Source organism: Anopheles marshallii, chromosome 2, assembly GCF_943734725.1.
Source record: "Anopheles marshallii chromosome 2, idAnoMarsDA_429_01, whole genome shotgun sequence".
NCBI lineage: Eukaryota > Metazoa > Arthropoda > Insecta > Diptera > Culicidae > Anopheles > Anopheles marshallii.
The window spans coordinates 69,080,608-69,103,155 of record NC_071326.1 but is presented as its reverse complement, the minus strand read 5'-3'; the positions used below and the strand labels follow the sequence as shown (position 1 = coordinate 69,103,155).

The following is a 22,548-nucleotide window of genomic DNA, read 5'->3' as shown; positions in this document are numbered from 1 at the left end:
TGATAAAACCACACGATTATCCCATACCATGCCGAACGGGCAGAATCGAATCTTTCCCCCTCAGGCACATTCTTGTCACTGTTCTTAAAAAAGAAGACAATCCTGCTGGCACACAAACGGTTGCAACAAAACAATAAACATCTGTCCTACTGCTCTCACTCTCTCTCTCTCTCAGCGCTCGTTACGACCACCATTTGCTAACAATAATAATAGTAGTTATCAATAGTCATAAAAGCGATACAAAACTACGGAAACATTCTCGTGCGTTGCTGAGGCGTAAAAACTAACCGGCTAAAGTCGCCTCTCGTCACACCTCCGGTAAAGGCCTCATTCGTCCCATTCGGAAAGAAAAAAAAAACGAAAGTGCTCCTACGCGTAAGCGCCTACGCCACAGTACCACCTAAAAGCGTTCATGTCTTTTTTTGTTTTGTTTTGTGTGCTTAAACTACTACACAACTAAGCCTCATCCTGTAAAGCTGGCAATACTTGTTCGTCCTCTTTTCCCCCCCAGTCCCCACAGTACAGCAGCAGGATCTAACCCTGCTGCTTCCTCGCTTTCTTACACTACTGTTAACATCGAATGTTGTTAAGTGCATCTGTTTGCTGTTTTGTTATGGTTTTGTAGAAGACGGCTAACACATCGGCTAAAAAAACACTCTACACCACAACTACCAACTTCCGCGCTAATATGTCGCGAAGGTGGAATTCCTTCATGGGCGGATAAGCTCCAGGGGCCCTTCGTCCTGACTGTCTTGTACCTCTAACAGCCTGTGCAAATCTCTGTGTGGGTGTGCATCTTGGTGAAACGGAACTGTCCCGCAGTGTCGTCGATCCATGGCCGGTTGTTCCGAAAACAATATGCGGCACCGCGGAATGGCATTCGGTGAAAAGTGATCGGTAATCGGATTCGCTCAGTTCGAACGCTCCAAACTGACGATAAACCCTTTCGCTGCCAGTACACCGCGACACTTGATGTGCACCTGATAGCGGGACGTCCAACCCGCACCGTAGCTTGCCAGTTCTAGCTCGTTCAGTACCTCTCTTGGCAGCAGCTCTACAACGATACATTAGGGAACATTGCATTATTAGCAGCAGGAAGAAGGTATCGGGCGTTTGCTTTTCATTCACGCCTTACCTTGTGGGTCACTGTGCGTCAGTAGTTGAATTTCATTCTGATTGCAGTACGCTTGCAGTTGCGGCGGTACAACACAGCATGCCGCTAGATTGATCTGCGCTATCGACGGATGGACCGTCGACGCATCGTACAGTTCCTTGAGCGAGTCCGCATCCAGGTCGGCAATACCGAGCTGTCCAATCTGCCCATCACCGGCGTACCGTTCCAGCAGCGTCCAAAGCTTCTTCAAATTGCCCACCGCATTGTCACTGCCGACCGCCCACTCGATTACGCCCTCCTTCACTTCCGACTCTGACGGTTCGTCCGGTTGGGCAACACCGTTCGTACCGTCCGTCCCGTTGCTACTTCCGGTCGCCGTCGGATGGTAGGCCAGTATTAGATTGTCCAGGTACGATACGTTCAGCGTTTCGAACAGCTTCTCAACCGCCTCGGTCAGCGCTGTCTCGGAGAAACGGTTGAGGAAAATTTTCGCCCCAATCTTAATGTCCGCCCGCGGATGCTCCTTCACCTTTTCCAGCAGATCGTTGTTGCGGCGTGTGATGAGACGGCGGTTCGGCAGCAGGTCGGCAACTTCCGCCTCGCCGAACGTCGAACGGAGACAGTCGGTCAGCTGGAAAATGGAAGCGAGCAATACGTATAAAAATGGAGCAAAACGTCGAAGCAGTGATTTGGCAGTGCGCCCGGGGTAAGCAGAGAGTGGGTCAGAGCTGTCAATCAAAGGTGGTTTTCCCGATGGTGGCGATATAAATAAACGGGACGAATATTTTAAAACGAATGTTTACCCAACACGAAACCGGCGCAATGGATACGGCTGAACGACGGTAACCTTTTGAGTCGCGGAGAAATTTATTGGGCAATGGGTGATTTCCGTTTTACCGCTAACATTATAAACCTTTTTTTTTATTTTCTACCAGCGGCACTCTTCGACACGGAATGTACAGAAAACAATTTCGGGACATACATCCATTTAAAAACGTTACGCACATTACGACACCCGGGAACATCATCTGCCGCGTCGCGTCGACAAACGATTGACACGTGAAATTACTCGAGCCGGCAATTGCGCAACTGGCGATACTCGTGTATTCGAGACACCGGGGCAAAAACATGCACCGAAGCGAAAAGATCAAATATCATCTAGCAAACACTTCGGAACGCTGCCCAACAACCAAAAAAAAAAAACGCGAAGCAACGCAACGGTGTAAAATGGTTCCAAACGCTTTAACCGGTGCTCTTTTAAGCAATGCCTCAAGCGGTTGCCTTAGTCGGCAAAATTGGTGCAAAATATTATGCAAACTGCCCACCCCCTTCATTACCAACCTTTCGATCGTTCCCGGTTGGTCCCGAGATGCGTATGCAGTTGAACTATAGAGATTAGAACTATTGTTGAAAATCATCTCTTTAACCTCTAGTCGACCGCGAGCTGACCTACCGTGTGTTTGTTATCGCCCCAAAAACTGTCTAAAACCTATTTCCCAAACAGAAAACACACGCACATGATCACAGCAGATGAATCTCGGTTCGGTGCTTGGTGCATTGTAACAAGTGCGGAACAGCGGCGAGGAACGACCATCAAAGCGGAAATTGCTCATTTGGGACGGGTTTCTTTTATTTTTATAAACGCCGAAAAACAAACCCGAGGGACAGGTTTTGACCCGCTTTTCCCCTTTAGCCTTCCTGTGTGCGGCATCATTACAGCCCCAATTTTGAATACTTCGCAAGGAGGGAACGAGAGTACAGAAATGGTATGTTAGAAAACGGTGGCCGTCTTTTTGCAAAGCAAACACGGCTTACAAGCATCCATCAATCTTGCACCGGACGAAAATTAAGCGCCGCGTTCCTTCTCACTTGTAGCCCCGGTTCCGAAACTGCGTGTGTGACATATTTCTAGCCCAATTCTGTAGAGAAGCGAGCAAGAAAAAAAGTATTTTAATTAGTGAATCTGAGTGAGAAAGTAGAGAGATAACGAATGCAAAAGGTGCTTGTACAAGGCATTGATACAACAGGTTCTCCTGTTCTGGGATCCCCTAAGCCCAAGCTAAGATGCTAAGAGACCCAGAGGAACTGGGCAGATCTCTGGTAGCGACGCCTCGGGAAATAGTGAATGAGTATCAATTTGTGATACTTGGAGGACTATAGGGCGTTAGACCAAAATTATGGTACTGACCACAAACTCATACATTGACATAGAATACAAGAGGTTAACGTGTTACTAACATGTGACTGTGATTGATTTTTTTGAGGTATACACTTCAATGTCGAAACATTTCAAATCGAAAAATGCCCTAACGGCCCCGGTAAGCTGGTCATATCATGAGAATGACGCTGGACGACCCAGCCTGAAAAGTCCTTTCTAGGTCGTCCACGTGGACAGAGGAGGAGATGGTAGGAGGCCCAAATTGAGATGGAGGGATGGTGTCTGCCAGCGTCCGCCAAAAAGGTCGGGTTAATGGATTGGCGGACGAAGGCGCGCGACTGTCAGCAGTTTGAAGTACACCTAAAATAGGCCAAGACCGACTAAGTATTCCATTGCATTGAACAACGACTGTCATCGCGTCTATACATGGTTTTAGGGACATTTGTTGTTTTAGTTTTAATTAGTTAGCAGGGATTAGCAAACCATCATTCTGGTCCTCTTTAGCGAACCATCTTTCAGGTAGCTCCGGAGCTCCTCCTCCTCCTCCTTAACGTGAGAAGCTTTCGAACGATGTAGAAATGAAGCAATTGATCCCAACGTTTTTCCTATTTAGCAGACAGGTGCCAAAATAGCTAGAAGCGAGTGCTGTGATTTATGCTATCAAATTCTGCCTTCAGATCTGTGTTGATGGCTACTCTTCGACCGTAGAGGCAGTAGTTCTGGAGACGTAATAAACAGAACTTCAGTCAATTAGTGCTGACCAACCGCTTAAAACCGAAGCGCAAAATATCGAAAAGTCGGATATCACATCACAGAATATAGTCCGATATTTTCCCGAATGCACCTATGATATACGTTCCGCAACGTGACGAATCCACCGCCACGGTTGATGTCATTTTCATTTACAATCGTGGTAGAATGCTTATCGTTGCCATTCGTTCCACTTTTCTCTTATCGTGCGCGTGCGGAATGTTTGTCAGTGTGTCCTGGCGTGTCTTCATACCGTAAATAGTGTGCATTAAAAATGCATCGTCACGTTTTGCCTCGTCTTCTAGAAACAATATTCTTCCCAGCGCTTGTGTCGGTTCATTCATGTGGCAACGTAAGAACAATGTTCTATCCTTCGCTTCCAGCATGATAGAGAACTCTTGGCATGTGTAAGCACACAATACAAATGAGACTGCATATTTGCAGAGTTCTAAATGTATCCCGAAGGCATTTGCCAGCAGCCCGGTTGGTACGGTATGACGCTGAGACTGATTACACTAAACCATCCTATTTTCGTGAAGAACATCATTTTTCTCGCATCCTAACCATACTAACGAGCTTCTCGGTTGAAAGAACACACCATCATTTCACGGTAGAAAGAATTGCTCTTCTTTCATCCTGCTGGTGGTGAGACTGGTTTCGCGACAGTACCGGAAGATTGCGGTAACATCCGATGATGCCGGAAATTAGCGTCAAAAGGCTTGAAGCCACTTTCTAGCTGCTCGTGTGTGTTTGTTTGTGTAAGTTTTAAAGCATTCCTGATTCCATCACGAGTGATACCATATTTGTATAATTTTGCAAGCTACATCTTAAATTAAAACGACTATACCATAGTTCTTCAACGTAATTTTCCACCAACGAATAAATAGCGACATAAATTCGAAGAATAGTGTTCCTTCCAGCTCATGTAATCATGATCGATTGTTTTTTTAGAGCTCGTCGACGTCAGACACACATCGATGACGACATTACATCGATGATGACATTATGCTTGGCACAGCTCCAATACTCGTACAATCAATAATGCTCCCGGGTGTACATGGCCATTTGCCAGATTCTCTAGCATTTCCCTTTCGATAAGATTACCCTGAATTACCCTGAAGATTACCTCGATTCTTAGTATTGTGCTGCAAGACATGACATCATCGCTGGTCATTTGGTGCACTGGTTTTTCTGCAAGTCATCGTGACCACAAAGTTCGGCCGTATCCATCTAAGATTCATCTTCAAGTGCCATTCGAACCATTCGAACCATGCTGATTCGAACCATTCGAACTTCTAGCAAAGACTCGAAGATTTGTGTTTTTTTATATGTTTGTTTGTTTAAACTAAGCATACAGCGTTGTCATGGTGATAAATTCAAACCACAAAACAACTAACTCGATAGAGCTATCCATGCAGACACTAATCTATGGTGAAATTAGCCAGTAACTACTTCCTCGTTCATCGATGCTGACCTTGAACTGCAAGCGCTACAACATTCCGATAGAGTTGAACGGGGTAAATATTTACAGCACAAAATGTGAAATCAATCGGGTTAGCCACCCACGGGTCAGATGATACTTTCTCTTACCTCATCGGTTGGTTTTTGGCCGGCTTTCTTGCGCAATTCGCTCACATTGAGCACGTTCCCGGTACTGACGATCACGCTGGTATCCTTCAACAAGTGCGACAACATGTTGCTTCCCCGGTTTGTTTGTTTATCCTTTCCTCACTTGCCCGGCCTTTTTGTGCGGATTTCTTTTTGTGATGACGGTGGCTTTTGCGACTGTGTCTTCGTTGTACAGCTGCTATTGATGATGCTGGAACACCAGAACAAACCATTAGGCTGGACGAAATAATCAATCAATGTGCGATTTACACAACACAAAACAATCGCCTATAGACGAAAGACACAGTTGGCCTTGACCGATGGTGATCGCTACTGAACGCACCAACCTACACACACACACACACACACACACACGCGACCACTAGCCAAACAGCTGTCAGAATAGCAGCGCACACATACACACTTGCATTCAGAGCACAACCGTGGAGCAAATATGCAACCTTGCAATAGAGAACAATGTTTACCGCCGATTACGGACTGCGGAATGAGGATGACGACACCTTATCTCTGAAACCTGACGTCGCAAGCTGACTACAAAGCAAGATCGAATTGCTTGTTTTGTGTTGGAGTTGTATTATATTTCCTGCACTGTGTAAGTATTGTTCGTTGTACACACCGACGAGCTACTGCGCTCCGACCGCAATGAAAGTTCGCTAAGTACTAAAGCAAAGTTTGCTGCTTACACCGTTTTATTAGGCATCACACCAACACCATTACCGATGATTGCGTGCTGGTGGTATATCAGACACATGGTGCGTATGCGGTCACACAGAGGTGCACGCCATTTGAATGTTATCAGTACGCTGTTGCCGTATGTTTAAGCGATTTTAAATTTTTACACTTTCAACTGCTTCGTTATGTTACCAAAAGACGTTTGAACTCATTTCGTCATAATTTACCAACACCATTTGTCTTAAATTTCACATTAATTGTTGCTGAATGTTTGAACTTGTTAGACGTCTTAAAAGAAGGTTCCACAATTTATATGTGCTGGAATTTGTACTTATGATGCAATAATGTTATGCGCTTATCATAATGACGTGTTCCGAGTTGTCTTGGTGAGTTTAATTCCATTATTTTCCGGATTTTTGGTACCATGTCACAGTCTAAACACCGCGTGATCTTTCACATTCACTGCACAGTTCTCTGCCCTACTCAAGATTAAAAATCTTTTAACACACAGGATACGTATCTTTGGTACTTGTTGAAGCAATGTGTACAGGGCTAAGGGTAAATTCATTGCGGGTCGGCACCAAAGGGTTAAATATATGGGCGGCAACGAGGCAGCACAGTGCACAGAGATATAAACAAATCACCACACAACCTGGCAGATACACCACACACTCTCAGTAAATCATACCGCACAAATAAACTGCTGCAAAACACATGTTTTACCTTGGATTATACTTGCGGTGGGATTGTATTTGCACTAATGGTAATAGAACACTAATTATGAGCCAAACCGATCTTCACGACCTTGCTGGCCGATGTTATTATGAGGAAAGAATTGGACAAAAAAATCTGCTATGCCGAATTGTCAAAGCTGTCAGTGGATTGTTTCACCACAGTGGTATGGCTGAAGGATGAAAATAAAATCGTTGAAATGTTGCAAATCAAATTCGATGATTTTCGTCGAATTAACTTAACGAACATGTGTTCCGCTTCCCAATTTGTTTATTGCCCTCGCACTGGGAAGCAAACGATCGTTGACAACCGCAAGTTGGCCCATCGTTGATCGTCGTTCTGTTGAGCTCACGAAAAATTTGCTGCAAAGTTCAAAGTAGGCGATGGACAAACAGTAGCTGTAGTAGTCACATTCAACAGTTTCTAAACGCTTTAGTTACAATTACAATTCTCGTGTTGTGTACAGCGTCGATTGCGAGTGGAATTGCATAGAGATTGAGGAAAGAGCAATGGCGACAAACAACGTTAAACTGCCGGACTTGATCCACAAATGGATTGAAGTGCAAAAAAAGGTCACTGAATTGGAACGAACAAAGGTAAATACATTGCAGCTTTTCTTAAAGTAGTGTAAAACTAGTTTTTTGCTTAAGATATTGGCATATTCTAACTTCACCCAAGAATACCACACCGTTTGCGAGCAACGACGCTGACGCATCTTGTTAGTATTCCGCGGGGAACAGTGATGTCCAAAAAAGGGCATCACTGTACGCATATGCCTCCGTGGTGTGCAAGCATTACCGAATTTATTCATAACCATCATTTTGTTGCGGCACTTGGATTTCCTTTTTTAGCCACTCGATATTGACGCAATCAATTTGACACTCATGCTGAAATCGATGGGCCTGCGGTTACAATACCTGGACTTCGAAGCGGAAAAAAATAACACCGATAATCTGACGATCACCGTCAAGTGCAACAAATCTGGCATGAGGGCAGAACTGAGCTACGAGTTGCTGCGATGCAGCTGTCCAGAGAAAAGCGACCGTGAAAGCTCTTTCTGGGAGGTACAAGGAACAGGACCGACGGTGTTTTCAAAGTTTAAGAACAACGCTTCGTCTAATCTGCTGCCGGACGTTTCGGAAAGCTGTGCACTCGTCTCGAAGGCGATGCTCTCGAACCTCTTGGACTTTTACGAGTCCAGTATTCGGGAGGTGAAAGAAGGGAAGGAACAGGCCATGTTGCATTCTCCATTGAAATCTCCGCGACCCAAGGTGAGCGTCATCAGTCCAGGGTTGACGATGAAAAAACCTTTCTCAACGCCTCCGGCCGAAGGAAAATGTTCATCCCGTATTGACATAGCATCGGGTGCTTGCAACCTAGGAGAGGATAAGCTAAAGAACGAGGAAATTGAAGAAAAAAATCACGGAAAGGATGATACGATTCCTAATAGCTCATCTTCACTAAACCGTCAATCAGGAGAGGGAGATACTAAATCGAACACATCATCCGAGAGCGTGGGCATAAATAATAAAACCCATGAGATGTTGAATACTGAACATCCCGTAAACAAACCGGTGGTCGATGCGATCCTCAGTCCCGCACATACCAGTGTGGCAGATGACAACGCGTACGAGGCTATGAAAACGCTCGTCACTTCGAGCCCGAATGATAAACCTGCCGATACGCCCGACTCTCAGCTTGATCGTGATCGAAACGTTATCAGCTATCTACAGGAAGCTCGTAGCCAGATTGATATGGCTTTACTACTGATGAAGATTAACACTACGCAGGACGTTTCGAATGGGTTCGGTGGCACCATTACTCCTCAGCATGCATCTTCCATATCGAGAAAGCCGCTCGTTTCTACTCCCAAATTTGCACAACCCCGTTCCAGCTCGTTGCTGAGCATCGAACGAAGACGTCCACCGGTTGATGTTGGAACGGTAAAAAAAATCTCATCTGCATCTACGCTCCAGTCCGTCTCACGATTGTCCATTGGGAGTGGTACAGGACGTGCGGACACACCAAGACCTTCCGTGGCGCAATTGAAATCAGTTGCTGCATTACGTAAACCCGTCGGAATGAGACCGCCACCTTCATTAAGCGGATCACCACAAGTACAACAAACTCCGGTTGGTTTGAAAAAACCGTCCACAGGTTCTATTGGTTTGCTATCAAGCCAAAGAAAACTATTGCCACCGACAACTCCCACAACATCCGGAAGGACAATTCCCAAAACAGTGGCGTCTGGACGACAACCGTCGGGCGCAGGCTTTATTCAACGATCGTCTAGCGCGTCTTATATAAGCAAAAAATAGATTCCACAGAGCAAAAACTTGATATTTGGATATAATCGTACGCAGGGCGCATAGCTTGTTTATATTGCATGGAATAATTGTGTTAAAAATTAATTCCGCTTGATGATTTTCTCAAATATACTGTTCCGTTTATCCTAAACAACTTTTAATATCTTTTTTTTTTATTTTATAAATTCGCTGAATCCTTTTATTAGGCACTTGATAATGAATCAAGGAATGCGTAAAAAAAACTCGCTTTCACAAAGAGTTTAATTCAATTTATGCAAACAAATTCGATCCGCGACTATCGGTCGAAATTTGAAATGATCACTGTTGCACATTTTCCTACAATTTTTGGACAAAACACAAACTGTCAAACTCGTTTTGACAGCGGAATCGAAAAACAGTTTGGGCAACGAGGTGTAACCATTGTGTAAAAACGCGCTACTTTTCCGCCGATTGTCTTGAAAATAAACGACTCGCAACTTAGATCTACAGAATGCCCAAGAACAAGAAAAAAGAATCTTCTACAGATTCTGATACCAGTTTCGAAGACGTAAGTACTACAATTCAATTCCTTTTATCTAAACGATTCTATCATGTTTTCTTCCTTGTGCTACAAACAGCGTACTCCGGCAAAGCAGGCGAAGAAGGAAAGCAAAGCCTCGGATGCCGGCAATGATCCAAACATCTTCGAATTGGACAAAAATCGCAAAGTGACGGTGAATGAATTCAAAGGTAAAGTGTACGTTGGCATACGAGAATATTACAACAAGGATGGGAAAGATTTGCCTTCTAAGAAAGGCATTAGCCTGACTGTACCGCAATGGAAGAAGCTGCTCGAACAGGCTGATGCCATCAACGAGCAAATAAAGAAGTTCTAAGAGCGCTGATGCCGGACACAGTTCCTATCCGTTAACACGTTTTTCTCCCTGCAGAAAAGCACACCGTTGTAAACTTCATGTTTTGTTAATAAATTACTGCTTTCCTGCATGGTTTGGCAGGTGTCGTAAATGGGTTTCGTATATTCATTTGATTTACACATCCAGTACATCTATGTCTAATGAATTAGTTGTCAGCCTCCTGGCGGGGGTGAAAAGAAACGATACCAAGGAATGAAACGTAATATGTTGGGCATCGATCAGACTTTTCTTCCTACGAATATTCTTATTAGATAGTCCACTTAGAGTACATTGCGACCAGCGCGCAAATCGTCAGTATGATCAGAAACGGTATCCAGGTTTTGAGGAATCCTCGCACGCCTACGTACTTTCCTCTGAAAAACATCCAGAACGCAAGCACCACCATGTTCCAGTTGCTGTACTCCTTGTATCGCATCAGCGCCAAAGCCATTCCGACGTGCGAATGGCAGTTGTCGCAGAACAGGTTATGCATTCTCGCACTGTACGTGGCCGACGCCTTGATTACCGATTCGTCCCAGTTCTGTGAACCTCCGAAGGCTTGCGCCGGATGCAGGCGCAAATACCGCGTTGGTCGTCCGAAGCCCATATTATCCTCGGAAACGAAATATGGTCCGGCAAAGTCACGTATAACACCGTTCGACATTGCGATACCCATGTGACCGATGAACGGGAAAAACCAAGTCAGAACTGGGATCGGTGTCCAGACGATGCAGTAGGGATATTTGTCATCGACAAAGTTGATCGGAGGCAGTCCCATCTCGGTAGAGTTGCGCGATAAATCTTCGGAAGTATCGCTATGCAGGGACATATTATGCTGCGTTCAAGTCGTATGCTAAAACACAAAATAATTATAGGATGTTTGTGATCATACTAAGCTGGTAAAAGTTAAAGAGCCTGACGTAATTTTACCTTTATTTAAGGAAAAAACTTTCTTACAAAGAATATAAAAATGAAATTGAAGAAAAAAGTTTGTTTTGTTTTGATGTTGTTTGTATTTTTTTGACGTTTTAAAATTGAACAGTTTATATGAGTAAATTGATTACTCTTCGGTACGGTATCACCATCCGAGCAGGCTGATTTTGACCGGAATTTGAATAAATACCAGCTGAAATCATTGTTTCAATAAATGTGTCTTTCAATGTAGCATACCTTTCGAATATATTATTCGTATTATATTATATTTGTACAATATTTTGGATGGTATTTTTTTATGGATTCCTTAAAATATAACCTAAGGAGAAGAACACTGGAGAATTTAACTAAACCAATTTGAATTGTTGGAAAGCATCGCAGAACTGCTACTGCATTTTTTACCAACACAAAACATTACCAAAAAAATGATACTTTGAACATGAGTCACTCACCCCCACCTTTCGAAGCCGGGACTGCAACTCACCGATCCGCGCACGCATCAAATCGTGATTTGCATGGTAATCAGCACAGTTGCCGGGCGGGAGTAAATTATTACTTCAGCGAGCAACACCGATCGTGGGGTGACGAATATTTTGATGAATTATCAATTCTTCACCATCTGAAAGGACACGTTTGGCAGATATGACACGACGCTGAGGTCAAGTTCTTCTTGCGCATTTTAAATGCACTACCATCTCGCGCCATTCCACAACTTTTTTGCATGAATGCACAGAGAATGAACCGGATAAGAAGGAAACAAAACCTTCAGTAGCGCACGGACGTGTCATTACCAGATGGGTGGTACGCAACTCTGGAGGCGGATTTTCGTAGCGCCAAAAGTCCCGCCCAAAGGTTATTTAACTAATCGGTGCGTGGAATTTTTTATTACAACAATTACTTCGCGGCGAGTTCTTACGCTGATGATCTATATGCGAAGTTGGTAATATTCGCCGCTGCATTGTTGTGTTGAAGCAACCAAGAGCATGCATACATTAAGCTTTATTGCGCTGTCCATGGTTAGCAAGCCTGTCCCAGAAGGCAGTATCGATGTCTTCTTCAGACGCACGCAGGCACCCAAGGTGCATATTAATCAGAAAGATTGGTTTGCTCACAAAACGGTTCAACACGCAGCGTCTCGGAGTTCTTCCGAATGACTTTGACGCGATTGCACACTGACCTACCTCGCGATGGATTGCCTATCAATGAGATTTCAAAATATAAAAGTGTAGTTATTGTTCAGAACCACCATCAGTCTTCGCTGAATCGCAAACGAGAGTAAGACAATTGAACAGCGGAATGCAACGTTACGTCGCGCTGGTAGCATTCCTCGCGGTTGCAGTGACTGCCGAGGCACCGTACCCTGCATCCGGATGGCGTCCGGAAGGAGCTCAATTTCGTCTGCCGACAGAATACGGCGCACCGTTGCTTTTGCTCCAACCTCAACGTGTTAATGTTCAAATAACACGCGAAAATGTACAATTTGCTGGACGTCAAGTTGCTCAGGAACAGCCAACTACTACCGTTGAGCCAGTGACGCAACCAAGCCCGGTAACATCCTCCACGACCGAACAGGTAGGTATTGTTTTAAGTGATCTCCATGTCTCCATTATTAAGCCATTATTTGTTGCAATTGGTAGGAGCAATTGGATCCGCTGAAGGTGCAAGGACTGCCATCCGATCAACGAAAGGACTTCCAGCAGCGTGCGAATCTTCGACAGCAAGTTGTTAACCGTCCGTTGACCGCCAACTTCGCCCAACGTCCTTTGTTACCGGTCAGTGGACAACTTCGGGCTCTTCCAGCAGTACGGGCCAATGTTTTCCAGCAACAGCTAGTACAACCTCAACCCCAGGTTCAGCCACAAGCTGCACCAGCTGAAACATACGGTCCACCAGAGCAGGAAGAGGAGCAACAGCAGCCGGAAGAGCAACCAGCTACGACCGAACAACCGCAAGTACCGCAGGACGAAAATGAGGATGATTACGATGAAGATGGTGGACGCACAGTAGTTGCTGTGTCCAACTCGTTCTCGGGACAATACTACATACTGTCTCCAGACAACACATTGCAGCGCGTCGTCTTCAGTACCATGGTCACAGACGAAGATCGCCAGGTGAATGGTTTTTCTGCACAGTTGAAGTACTCCCCGGTGGATCCAATTCGCGATCCAGTTTACATGTACGATGAACAGGGACAGTTGGTTCGTATCTACAAGAAGTGAAATGGTTCAATGATATTTATTTGCAGTCTATTTTATTTTGCGAAAAATTCTCAATGTTTCAGACCTGTTAAAAATTGTTTTTCGTTTGTTTTGTTTTGATCGTAAATAATAAAATGTGCAATCGATAAAATGAGCAAATTTGCACTTGCTGACATTCGCATCGCGGGATTCTGCTTTTTCACTTTACAACTACCACGTATATACGGGTTTTATTGACATTTCAAACATCAAAACAACTTCGCGTGTTCCGCTTCTGTTTGCCGGTTGGTAAATACCATTTTCCCGATATTGTCCTACGGTAATCGAAAGATGGCAGAAAAACAAACGAGAAAGGTCGTTTCGGAGCAGGAACGACTCGAATTGGCGGCACAGTTGGATAAAGATCTGGATGCCTTCATCAGTTCTCTGGAGAAACGGCGTTACACAGAAGGATGGCCCGAAGATCGGTGGGAGGAAGAAATGGCAAAGCATCCATTTTTCATGCAAAAATCTCCCGAACCGGGCGAAAAACTGAGTCCCTTGATGGAAGGGCTGCAGCAGCTGAAGTACGATCCGCTAGAAAACACCGAACAGGAGCTAGCCGACACGTACAAAGAGGATGGAAAGTTCTACATGCAGCACCGCAAGTTCCGGATGGCCGTGCTAAGTTACACGGAGGCACTTCGATACAAGGTTGGTGATGCCGCTTACAAAGCGATTCTGTACAATAATCGCAGTGCCGCGAACTACATGCTGAAAAATTTCCGCACTTCCCTGCAAGATGCTCAGAAAGCGCTGGAATTGAACCCAGACTACGAGAAGGCTCGATGGCGAGCGGCCCAATGTGCTTCCGCACTCGATCGGTTCGAGCAGTGCGTTGAGCTCTGCGATACAATACTGCAGCGTGATCCAACAAACAGTGCCGCGATCGATATGCGAAAAGCTTGCCTCACGCGACAAGCTGCCCAAAATCGTGACCTACGCAAGGAAGCACGGCAGGAGCGGGAAAAGCAACAGCAATGGGAACGGCTCGTTGCCGAGTTACAGCAGCGGATGGTAAAATTCGAGGAACGAAATGCGCTGGAAGATGAGCGCAAGCTTAAACCGCGGTTGGCTCCGTTGGAAGATTTTATGGTGTCTTGCGATGAAAATGGTGTCCTTTCCTGGCCAGTAGTGTTCTGTTACCCAGAGTTTCATACGACCGATTTCCAACAGCAGCTTTCGGAAACCACAAAGTACGTTACAGCCCTTTGAGCTGATGTCTTTCTTTAGTCTTTTATAACTCTATTGTGTTATTTCTTTTGCAGAATGCACGAAGTACTGGAGCAACTGTTTGCAGAACCGCTCGAGTGTGATAAAGCGGGAGTATACCGCCAGGCAAGCAAAGTAAACGTGTACTATGAAAACAGGATACTTGGTTTTGCCTACATGGTTGACAAGAACAAAACAATCCGTGAGATCGTAGCAGAACGATCGTTCGTAGTGTTTCAGGGTACACTAACGTTTTACATACTGGTGAAAGGATCCAAACAGGAGGAATCGTTCGTTACTCAAACAAGGATACCTTTAAAAATAAATTATTGAGCTCTTTGTGAGGCACACGGTGTATCGAATAGAGAGGATACGCAAATAAAATTGATTTACATTTATAACGTTCTGTTGCGTGTTTGTCTACGGGAGTTCCATTTGCGCTTTTCTGTAAAGTTTGTTTTTTCTGTGCGTAAGATTAATTTCGGATATCGAATAAAGAAACACAACCTCGTTGCTTATTAGTGAATTACACATGGTTTTTATTCATATTTTATGTTGCAATATATAATATGCATGCGTTTAAAGGATTACTCTGGAGAAACTTTTGCTCGGAAGTAACAAAAACGAGTTAAAAATTTGGATTGCTTTTTTAAAAGGGGTTTCAACGAGGGACAAAACTGAATAAAATTTAACCGACAATGCGGGTAATTAAAGATGAAGGAATAATCTTGATGAGCGATACATGTTGGAACTTTGGGAAAAATAATGTGCTGAAATGACTTTTGCATTCTAAACGATACATACGACGCTTTTAAGATAGAGAGGATAAGAATGACAAATGATGGGTTAACATTTCTGTTGAACGCATATGAATGCTGTTAGAACAATGAAAAGTTAAGCTAAAATGGAGAGCAATACTAATAAATTAAAATTATCAAAAGGAAAGAGGTGCGTGCGTGTCAATTTCAGCTCAGTATAGAAATGTTTAATAATGTTAATTAATGTTTTAACCAAAGTGGACTAACGACCTGTGACGAAGTGTACGGTTTTCAGCTAGTAGCTGAAGTACGCCTACACAACCTGTTGGTTTTGTATGAATTTTCACAGCATCGTGACGACGATCAGATCACATTCGGCTGGTCTCTCAATTTACTGTCCCTTATCAATTCACTGTCCACACAACCACGATCCAAACGACATGTACGAGAGGGGAAGGATGTGGTAGATAAATACGTGAGTGTGGGGTGGCGTTAGGTTAGGGGAAAACGAATTTTGTTTGTTACATTTGTTTTGTTTGATTTTGTTTCCTTTCTCTCTCTCTCTCTCTCTTTCTAACTTTTCTGTATTTAGCTGCTCGCAAGCCTTTTCTACATCTGCAAGGTGTCGTTATTTTTAAGTGTTATCCTAACTGTGGAAACAAAACCGATTCTTCTTAGATTGTATAATTCAGAGAGTTTGTTTGTTTATGTTTCGTTTGGATCAAAATGCCGCAATGTGTTTCGAGACACTACATTTGTATTTGATATTCAACGTCTGCTGTTAGTCGTTTTATTTTTTTGTTTCCCAAAATAAACATATTTAACTATGTTCGTTTGTTTGTTTGTTGTTCGATTGCATTGAAAGAGAAGAAATCCACTCGGCTAGTATGGGAAGGAATTGTCCATTTGAGACAATTAACTTCTATTAAACACGTGTTTTTTTGTGTTCTCATCCGGGAGTTGTTGTTTCATTGTTGCTCAAAAAGGGCAGCAGAAAAAATACTACAAAATCTACAACAACGAATTCTTTGCCTTTCAAATCTTTCTATCTCTCTCTCTCTCTCTTTCTCGCTCAATTTCATCGGCTTTTCCGTCCTGATTTCCACAATACAGCGGCCCTATTTCGATTTCTTGACATTACAACAGGATTCCAGCCGGTCTCATCCAGCGTTTCGGGTATATTCCTACTGTTTCTGGTTGGTGAGCTTACGTACGAATCGAATTCTGCTTGTTTTTTGTTTACCACAAGATGCTTGCATATTGACTTAGTCCTTCCGGCGACGACATATTGGTTGAGATCCTGTCCTCGTTCTCTATGTGTTTTGTGGGGGTCCTCGGTTAAACTTCGCTTTCCTCACACCGTAAGCGTATTGGGCTTTTATTCTCTGGTTCTTGTCCTCTTCTCTCTCCCTAATAATTCTTTCGTTCAGTGCTTTCCAAAACGGGAAAATGACCCGTTTTAGCAATAGCAATAAACACATTCTTGAATCATTTCCCCGCTTCCTTTTTGTGTGGCCCTTTTTGTTGTGTATGCGCGTGTTTGTTTCGTCTTGAGTGTATGTATGTGCTTTTTTTGGATGTTTTTTACATATTAACTTTAAATATAAAATATCACAATGGTACATTTTTTCTTCCTCTCCCTTTTTTCGCCTCTCGAGTTCATTCAGCGTTCTAGTGTTTTCACAAAAATATAGTTATATTAATATGTTAATACCCTGTGTGAAACAAAACACAAAAATAACACGGAACGTCGGAACAACACACGGTCAAATCTCCTTCTCATGGAGACACAGCACATGTGTTAATTTTTGCACGTGCTAATGGTATATGTGTGTATGCGAAGGTTACTTTTTAACCCCGGCACTACACACGCACACAGATTCTCTTGGTTTTTTGTCGGAAAATTGTTACACAATCGCCATCAAATGTTTCTGGTCAGATTTTTGCCAAAATTACTTCATTCGGTTTTGGGTATTTCAGCTGTAAACCATTATCGTATGTCGATACTTCTTCTCTCTTTCACAAACTATTTCCTTGTTCAAGCATCGTTCAAACGGTGATCAACACGATCATTTAAAGGTAGAAAGGTACGTTTACTTTCGAGTACAGCAGACATAGTCCCGCACTCGAAAAATATTTGGGGAGCGATTGTTTGGAATATTGATCATAGTAAATTCGTTTTTATTTCCCTTCTTCTTGCAAAACACATCACACATTTTCCGGGGATTTTGCATCGGAAAGCGCGCGGCCGGGGAGGGTTTGTTTTAACTGTCAGACTTTGATCTTTCATTTCGCTAAACCAATTTGAGATCAACAAGAGATGCAATTTATTTCTATTGCGAATTGCGCTCCGTTCCACTTTTCCGACGTTTTTTTTTTCTATTCCTTTTTGCGATGTGTGGGTACTTTGAAGCAGAGAGTGTGACACGACAATAACACGTTCGCATTGGTTCTTTTGTACGCACAATAGTTGCACAAAAGCAAGGTATGATTCGTGTGTTCCGGTGTGCTATATATTTATGTTTCACTTCGGTTGTGTGTCTTTGCAACATGTTATTTATGCCTTTATTAGAGGCTACGACACACACACCTTTGCCTGTTTCCTTGTTCCTTTCGGGGGATTCAAATGTTGCGCTTGCAGGTTTTGTGTAAGATTTATGCGTACCATTTCTGTTATTGTTTCGTATGTGTGTTGTATTTTCTTTTTTCTTTTTGTGAAAACCTTAATCGCTTGCTTTTTTAAGTTCCGAGACACGCGGGAAAAGCAAAAAGGTTGCTTTGCTGTTTCGTTTTTTTTGCACCTAACAACAGCATTGTTGCGCTGTATTACCTTTCCATTTTTTTTTTTCACTAAATGTATTATTGGCGATATCTTACGCTTTTGTTATGCATGCAAAATACATCTTATTTCACTACCAACCATCCATTCTCTGCTGCCGTGGTATGATTTTCAGCAGTGCAGCATACACACACAGCCATACACCCACGATGTAATGTCTAAGGACCTTTCTCTCTCTGTGCCTCCCGGGCGCGCATCACGTGTAATGCGCCGCAGTACTACCTTAGAGCTTGTGTTCCTCTTTTTTGCTATCATATCTGGCTCATCAGCGCTCGTGAATTTCGTGTTAACTCCCTTATTCATTGTTTTTATCTTTTGTAACGTTTTTTCTCAGCGTGCGTGTGTGCTGCATGGAAAATTTAACTCAACAAGCACCTTTGTCTAAAAAACTGCTTTTAGGGGTCTATAGCCTTTTTGGGGGTCTTTTTTTCTACGCCTAAATGAAACCTGATTAATTATGTACGATAACGAATAGCGAATGTATTCTGGCCACTTGTGCTAAATGAAGTATTCCGTATGGATTGTGGTTTAGCGCTAAATCTTCTGACAAATAGTTTCACTTGTTTATCACAATAATTAGAATCAAATAGTTTCTAGTTCGTTCATTTTGACAAAAAAAAACTCTATTTTACGGAATTCTACAACTCATCGGAAAGGTTTGATGTATCTAGTGTGGGGTATCTAACGAATCTTTTGACAAGAGTTATTCTATAGCGCAGAGTGATTCATATCATGAGTTGAGTCGCAACATATTCATGAATCCTTAAAGATTCCATAACACCCTTTTAGAGTCGTCATGAATCATTCAGATTATATTCACAGTTATGCAGTCAACTCAAAGATTCATCACTCTGAATCAGATTCACCCACTTAAGACTAATTCACCCACTTAAGAGTTTGTATATTCTATGATCGTTACAGTATCTGATGGGTTCGAGAGAAAAAGAACAGGGAAGTGTTTAATTATCAAAATCGTCAAATAATGCATCGAACCTGTAGGGATTGATGATTTTGGAGTCATTGTTTTAACGGTTCGGTCACATTCGGTTGTCTATTCGTGTGTGTTTTGTTCTACGATTGTTTCAAAACAAAGAAAAGCTTAAATTTAACTATCAAAAACAATCCCATTAACCTTAACAGCACGCGAATGTATGTGGCTCAGAATAATATATAGATAAACACACATTGATAGATGGCGCGGTGCCAAAGGACCTTCTCCTCTTCGCTCTAATTGTTTGAGAGCGTTCCATATGCAACAGAAATTCGTCTCAAAAGTTGAACAACATGCGTTGCATTTTAGCTGCCAACCCTCGGTGTCTTACTACACTGAACTCCGTTGTGTTTGTGGGTTGTTCAATAAACCGAGCGATATTTCTTTTCCTGTTAAAGAGATGATTTTGCTTTGTTCATCTGACATTCTTCTCTATTTTCCCGTGTTTTTTTCTTTGTTACTGTCTCTGATCGATTCAATTCGATCTCTCATTCGATCGTCGATGGATGCTTCTAAAAAGTTCATAGTGAAAGAAAAATACGTTCATCAATTTGTCGAAAAACAAAAAACAAACCGGTGGTTGTGTAAACTTTTACGCATCTGATTATTCTTGTAAGATTATCCTTAACCTTTTACAAACGCTACCTCTGTATTTTTGTTTCCATCTAAGACATTAATGTTTCGTATTTTGTTTTTGTTATCTTCTCATAGCAATTGGCGCAACGTATTGATTATATGCAAAGATAAAGTGAGCATCCGCGCTCCGGGTATGTTATCCCAAATACCAACAGACCTTTACTGTAATGTGTGTCTGTGTAATTACACCCAAACATTAGCTCGAAGCAAAACAGCTATCTGACATCTGCTGATGAATGTCTGAAAGAAATTTACATTTTGTAAAAGATGTTTTCTCGTTGTTACCGTAACTGTGTTACTGAAATAGTACCTGTTAATGGTTTGCTCTAGCGTTACACAGTTTTAAATACGCATATATGTTTTACTCTTGCTAATTATGATCATTTCAAATTCAAATTCTTCGCTTCGAGATAATTTGATAAGAATTGTTTCCAGTTATGCCAGAGGGAGTTATTTTGTTGGAAAACATATTGGTACATGATTTCATCTTCAGCAGATAACGTTTTCGCCTAATAAACATTGCGGTTTCTTCATAGCACACACACACAAAAACACACTGACTTAATTGCTAGTAGAGGTTAAGAAAATAATATATCGTTTACCATTGTATGTATTAGTATTAGCAAAAAAAAAAGAAGGTTACAAATTTATCAAACGACTTGTGTTTCATTCTACTTCTTTCATGTCGCTTCCGTGCACAGTGGATTGCTCCGGCAATTGTTTTTTTGAAATGTTCCGGTTTTAGAGTTCCTACACACGTTTAAGTGTTTGCTTATGCTTCACTAATTCAAACACGTTGCGCGTTTTTTTGTTTTGTTTTGTTATGATTTATACTTCGATCGAGTATCGCAAGAAAGTGCTGCAGAAATTCCTACCACAACGAGTTTTACTTTGTCTCAATGAGTTGTTTTCCTTATGTTGTGTGACGATGCTCAACAATACTATATTTCAAGACGTTTAAGCTTCATGTTATCGGGGATTTTCATTAGCATTCTTCCTAGTTTCGATTGTTATTTGTATTTGCTGCTCGAAATCAAACGCAACAAGAACATTTTTCCGTGACTTTGCTTCTTAACGGAACTGGAACGAACTGGGCCGCGTCCGACAATTGTGCTCTGTTTTCGCATAGAAAATCAATACTGGTACACAGACACACATATATCACACAAACAACCTTCTGGCTGTCTAAAAGAAAACATTTCGATACCGCGCGCCCTCCTTCCATCAGTTACGTTTCTTTTTCTTTGTTGTTTTTTGACGATCTGGCAAGACTAAAGAGATCTTTAGAAGTGTTCTTTAGCAGTGAGCGCTAACACGAAACCAATCGATATTGATTCTTCCTTCCTTAGCGATCATACAGCTGGTGTTGAGAGTGGTTAACGCGCGCAACGCGAACAAATATTTTACTTTCGCTTTATTTGTCCAGTAACAACAACTTTACGGCAGGGGATCTCATATCATTTCTCTTGCTTTGCTTCATTTTATCAACCAAAGGCGCATTTTGTTGTAACCCAAAAACTATAATAGAATCTTTAACGTTCATGTTTCATTGTTTCGTTTCCCTCCAAAAGAGAGGCGAGCATACATTTATAATGGGGAACCATAATCATATATGTCACGATGATGGCATTAGGCTTGTCTGGCATTATAGATTCTTGCATATAGTTACACGCATTCAGGTTGCCAAGTAAAAAAGTTTAATCATATAAGAGAGATCTGCTGGTTCAGGGCCAAGACAAAAACAAAAGCATTTAACACCGTGTGATTATTGCTCGTATTATTTGCGCTGCTGACAAAAGTGATGATTCACTTCCACTAAGAGCATGTTTTTCTACTGCACAACTTATACCACACATTTGGGCTTCCTCTTTGATCCGGAACAGGTTCACGAATCCGGTCTATTCGGACGTGGCACCCCCCGGTATGCACAACACGACTGGGTAGCGCTGTTGCAATTTTTATGTACGCTATATCTGGCATAGCAGAGGTTGGTGGGATTATTCGTTTTAGGATTTTATCCTACGTTTGTAGTACATTAGAAAAGGTGCGTATTCGAATCGGTTCAGTCTGTTCGGTGATCCTTATTCGACGGAACAACACATTCACCGATACTCTCTTTTTTAACGTTCTCAAGCCCCAGTCTATTCACATGATTCTCCGTTGCAAGAACACGTTTTGCCGTGATTTAGTAAAAACACGGTTTTATCATATTTCTCGCATTTTTTTTTTAGCTCACAGACACCGAATACTTAAAACAATACATGAAACTCTCTCTCTCTCTCTCTCTCTCTTTCCCATTCTCGAACAACTAATGCTAGTTTCGCAAAACGACCAATTTGATTTAATTGTGTTCTTTGCGATTTGAAGATTTTTTTTGCTACGCAACATTCGGTACTGGTAAAAAAAAACATCTGTGGCCAATGATGGATATTCTTTTAATGGTGTTTAAACATAACTACCGCTCACTATCTGTCTATCGAACAGAGAGTGGAAAAAACACATCCAAGAACCTATATCTCTGATGTACGAATTGGATTTTTTAATGTTATCTGACAAAACAAGCATTTTACTTTGGCCTCCGTGAGCTAAATTACACAAATCACACAACACTCTTGGGCATCCCGTCCGGAGAGTAGCATTGAATAAGGAACACGAGATTCGATCACAGTTTACAGAAGGCATTTGGTT

At 42.4% G+C, this 22,548-nt stretch overlaps 6 protein-coding genes across 6 annotated transcripts; 4 read left to right on the top strand and 2 right to left on the bottom strand.

Moving 5' to 3' along the window:
• Nucleotides 1–911: 911 nt before the first annotated feature.
• On the bottom strand, nucleotides 912–5,717 carry LOC128707417 (glutamate--cysteine ligase regulatory subunit). The gene is made up of 3 exons (XM_053802370.1): nucleotides 5,613–5,717; nucleotides 1,136–1,745; nucleotides 912–1,054 (listed from the first exon to the last, which is right to left on the bottom strand). The coding sequence occupies exons 1-3, from the start codon at nucleotides 5,715–5,717 to the stop codon at nucleotides 912–914; spliced, it is 858 nt and encodes a 285-aa protein (XP_053658345.1).
• A 1,847-nt stretch (nucleotides 5,718–7,564) lies between these two features.
• On the top strand, nucleotides 7,565–9,373 carry LOC128709020 (uncharacterized). The gene is made up of 2 exons (XM_053804004.1): nucleotides 7,565–7,651; nucleotides 7,907–9,373. The coding sequence occupies exons 1-2, from the start codon at nucleotides 7,565–7,567 to the stop codon at nucleotides 9,371–9,373; spliced, it is 1,554 nt and encodes a 517-aa protein (XP_053659979.1).
• A 478-nt stretch (nucleotides 9,374–9,851) lies between these two features.
• On the top strand, nucleotides 9,852–10,236 carry LOC128707270 (RNA polymerase II transcriptional coactivator). Its single transcript, XM_053802221.1, has 2 exons — nucleotides 9,852–9,908; nucleotides 9,979–10,236. Exons 1-2 carry the CDS (start codon nucleotides 9,852–9,854, stop codon nucleotides 10,234–10,236), a joined length of 315 nt encoding a protein of 104 aa, XP_053658196.1.
• A 286-nt stretch (nucleotides 10,237–10,522) lies between these two features.
• On the bottom strand, nucleotides 10,523–11,083 carry LOC128707212 (transmembrane protein 222). Its single transcript, XM_053802163.1, has one exon. The coding sequence runs from the start codon at nucleotides 11,081–11,083 to the stop codon at nucleotides 10,523–10,525; it is 561 nt and encodes a 186-aa protein (XP_053658138.1).
• A 1,400-nt stretch (nucleotides 11,084–12,483) lies between these two features.
• Nucleotides 12,484–13,406, top strand: LOC128708469 (putative uncharacterized protein DDB_G0294196). The gene is made up of 2 exons (XM_053803448.1): nucleotides 12,484–12,759; nucleotides 12,825–13,406. Exons 1-2 carry the CDS (start codon nucleotides 12,484–12,486, stop codon nucleotides 13,404–13,406), a joined length of 858 nt encoding a protein of 285 aa, XP_053659423.1.
• Nucleotides 13,407–13,715: 309 nt separating this feature from the next.
• Nucleotides 13,716–14,969, top strand: LOC128707623 (DNA polymerase interacting tetratricopeptide repeat-containing, protein of 47 kDa). Its single transcript, XM_053802582.1, has 2 exons — nucleotides 13,716–14,620; nucleotides 14,693–14,969. Exons 1-2 carry the CDS (start codon nucleotides 13,716–13,718, stop codon nucleotides 14,967–14,969), a joined length of 1,182 nt encoding a protein of 393 aa, XP_053658557.1.
• Nucleotides 14,970–22,548: the final 7,579 nt, after the last annotated feature.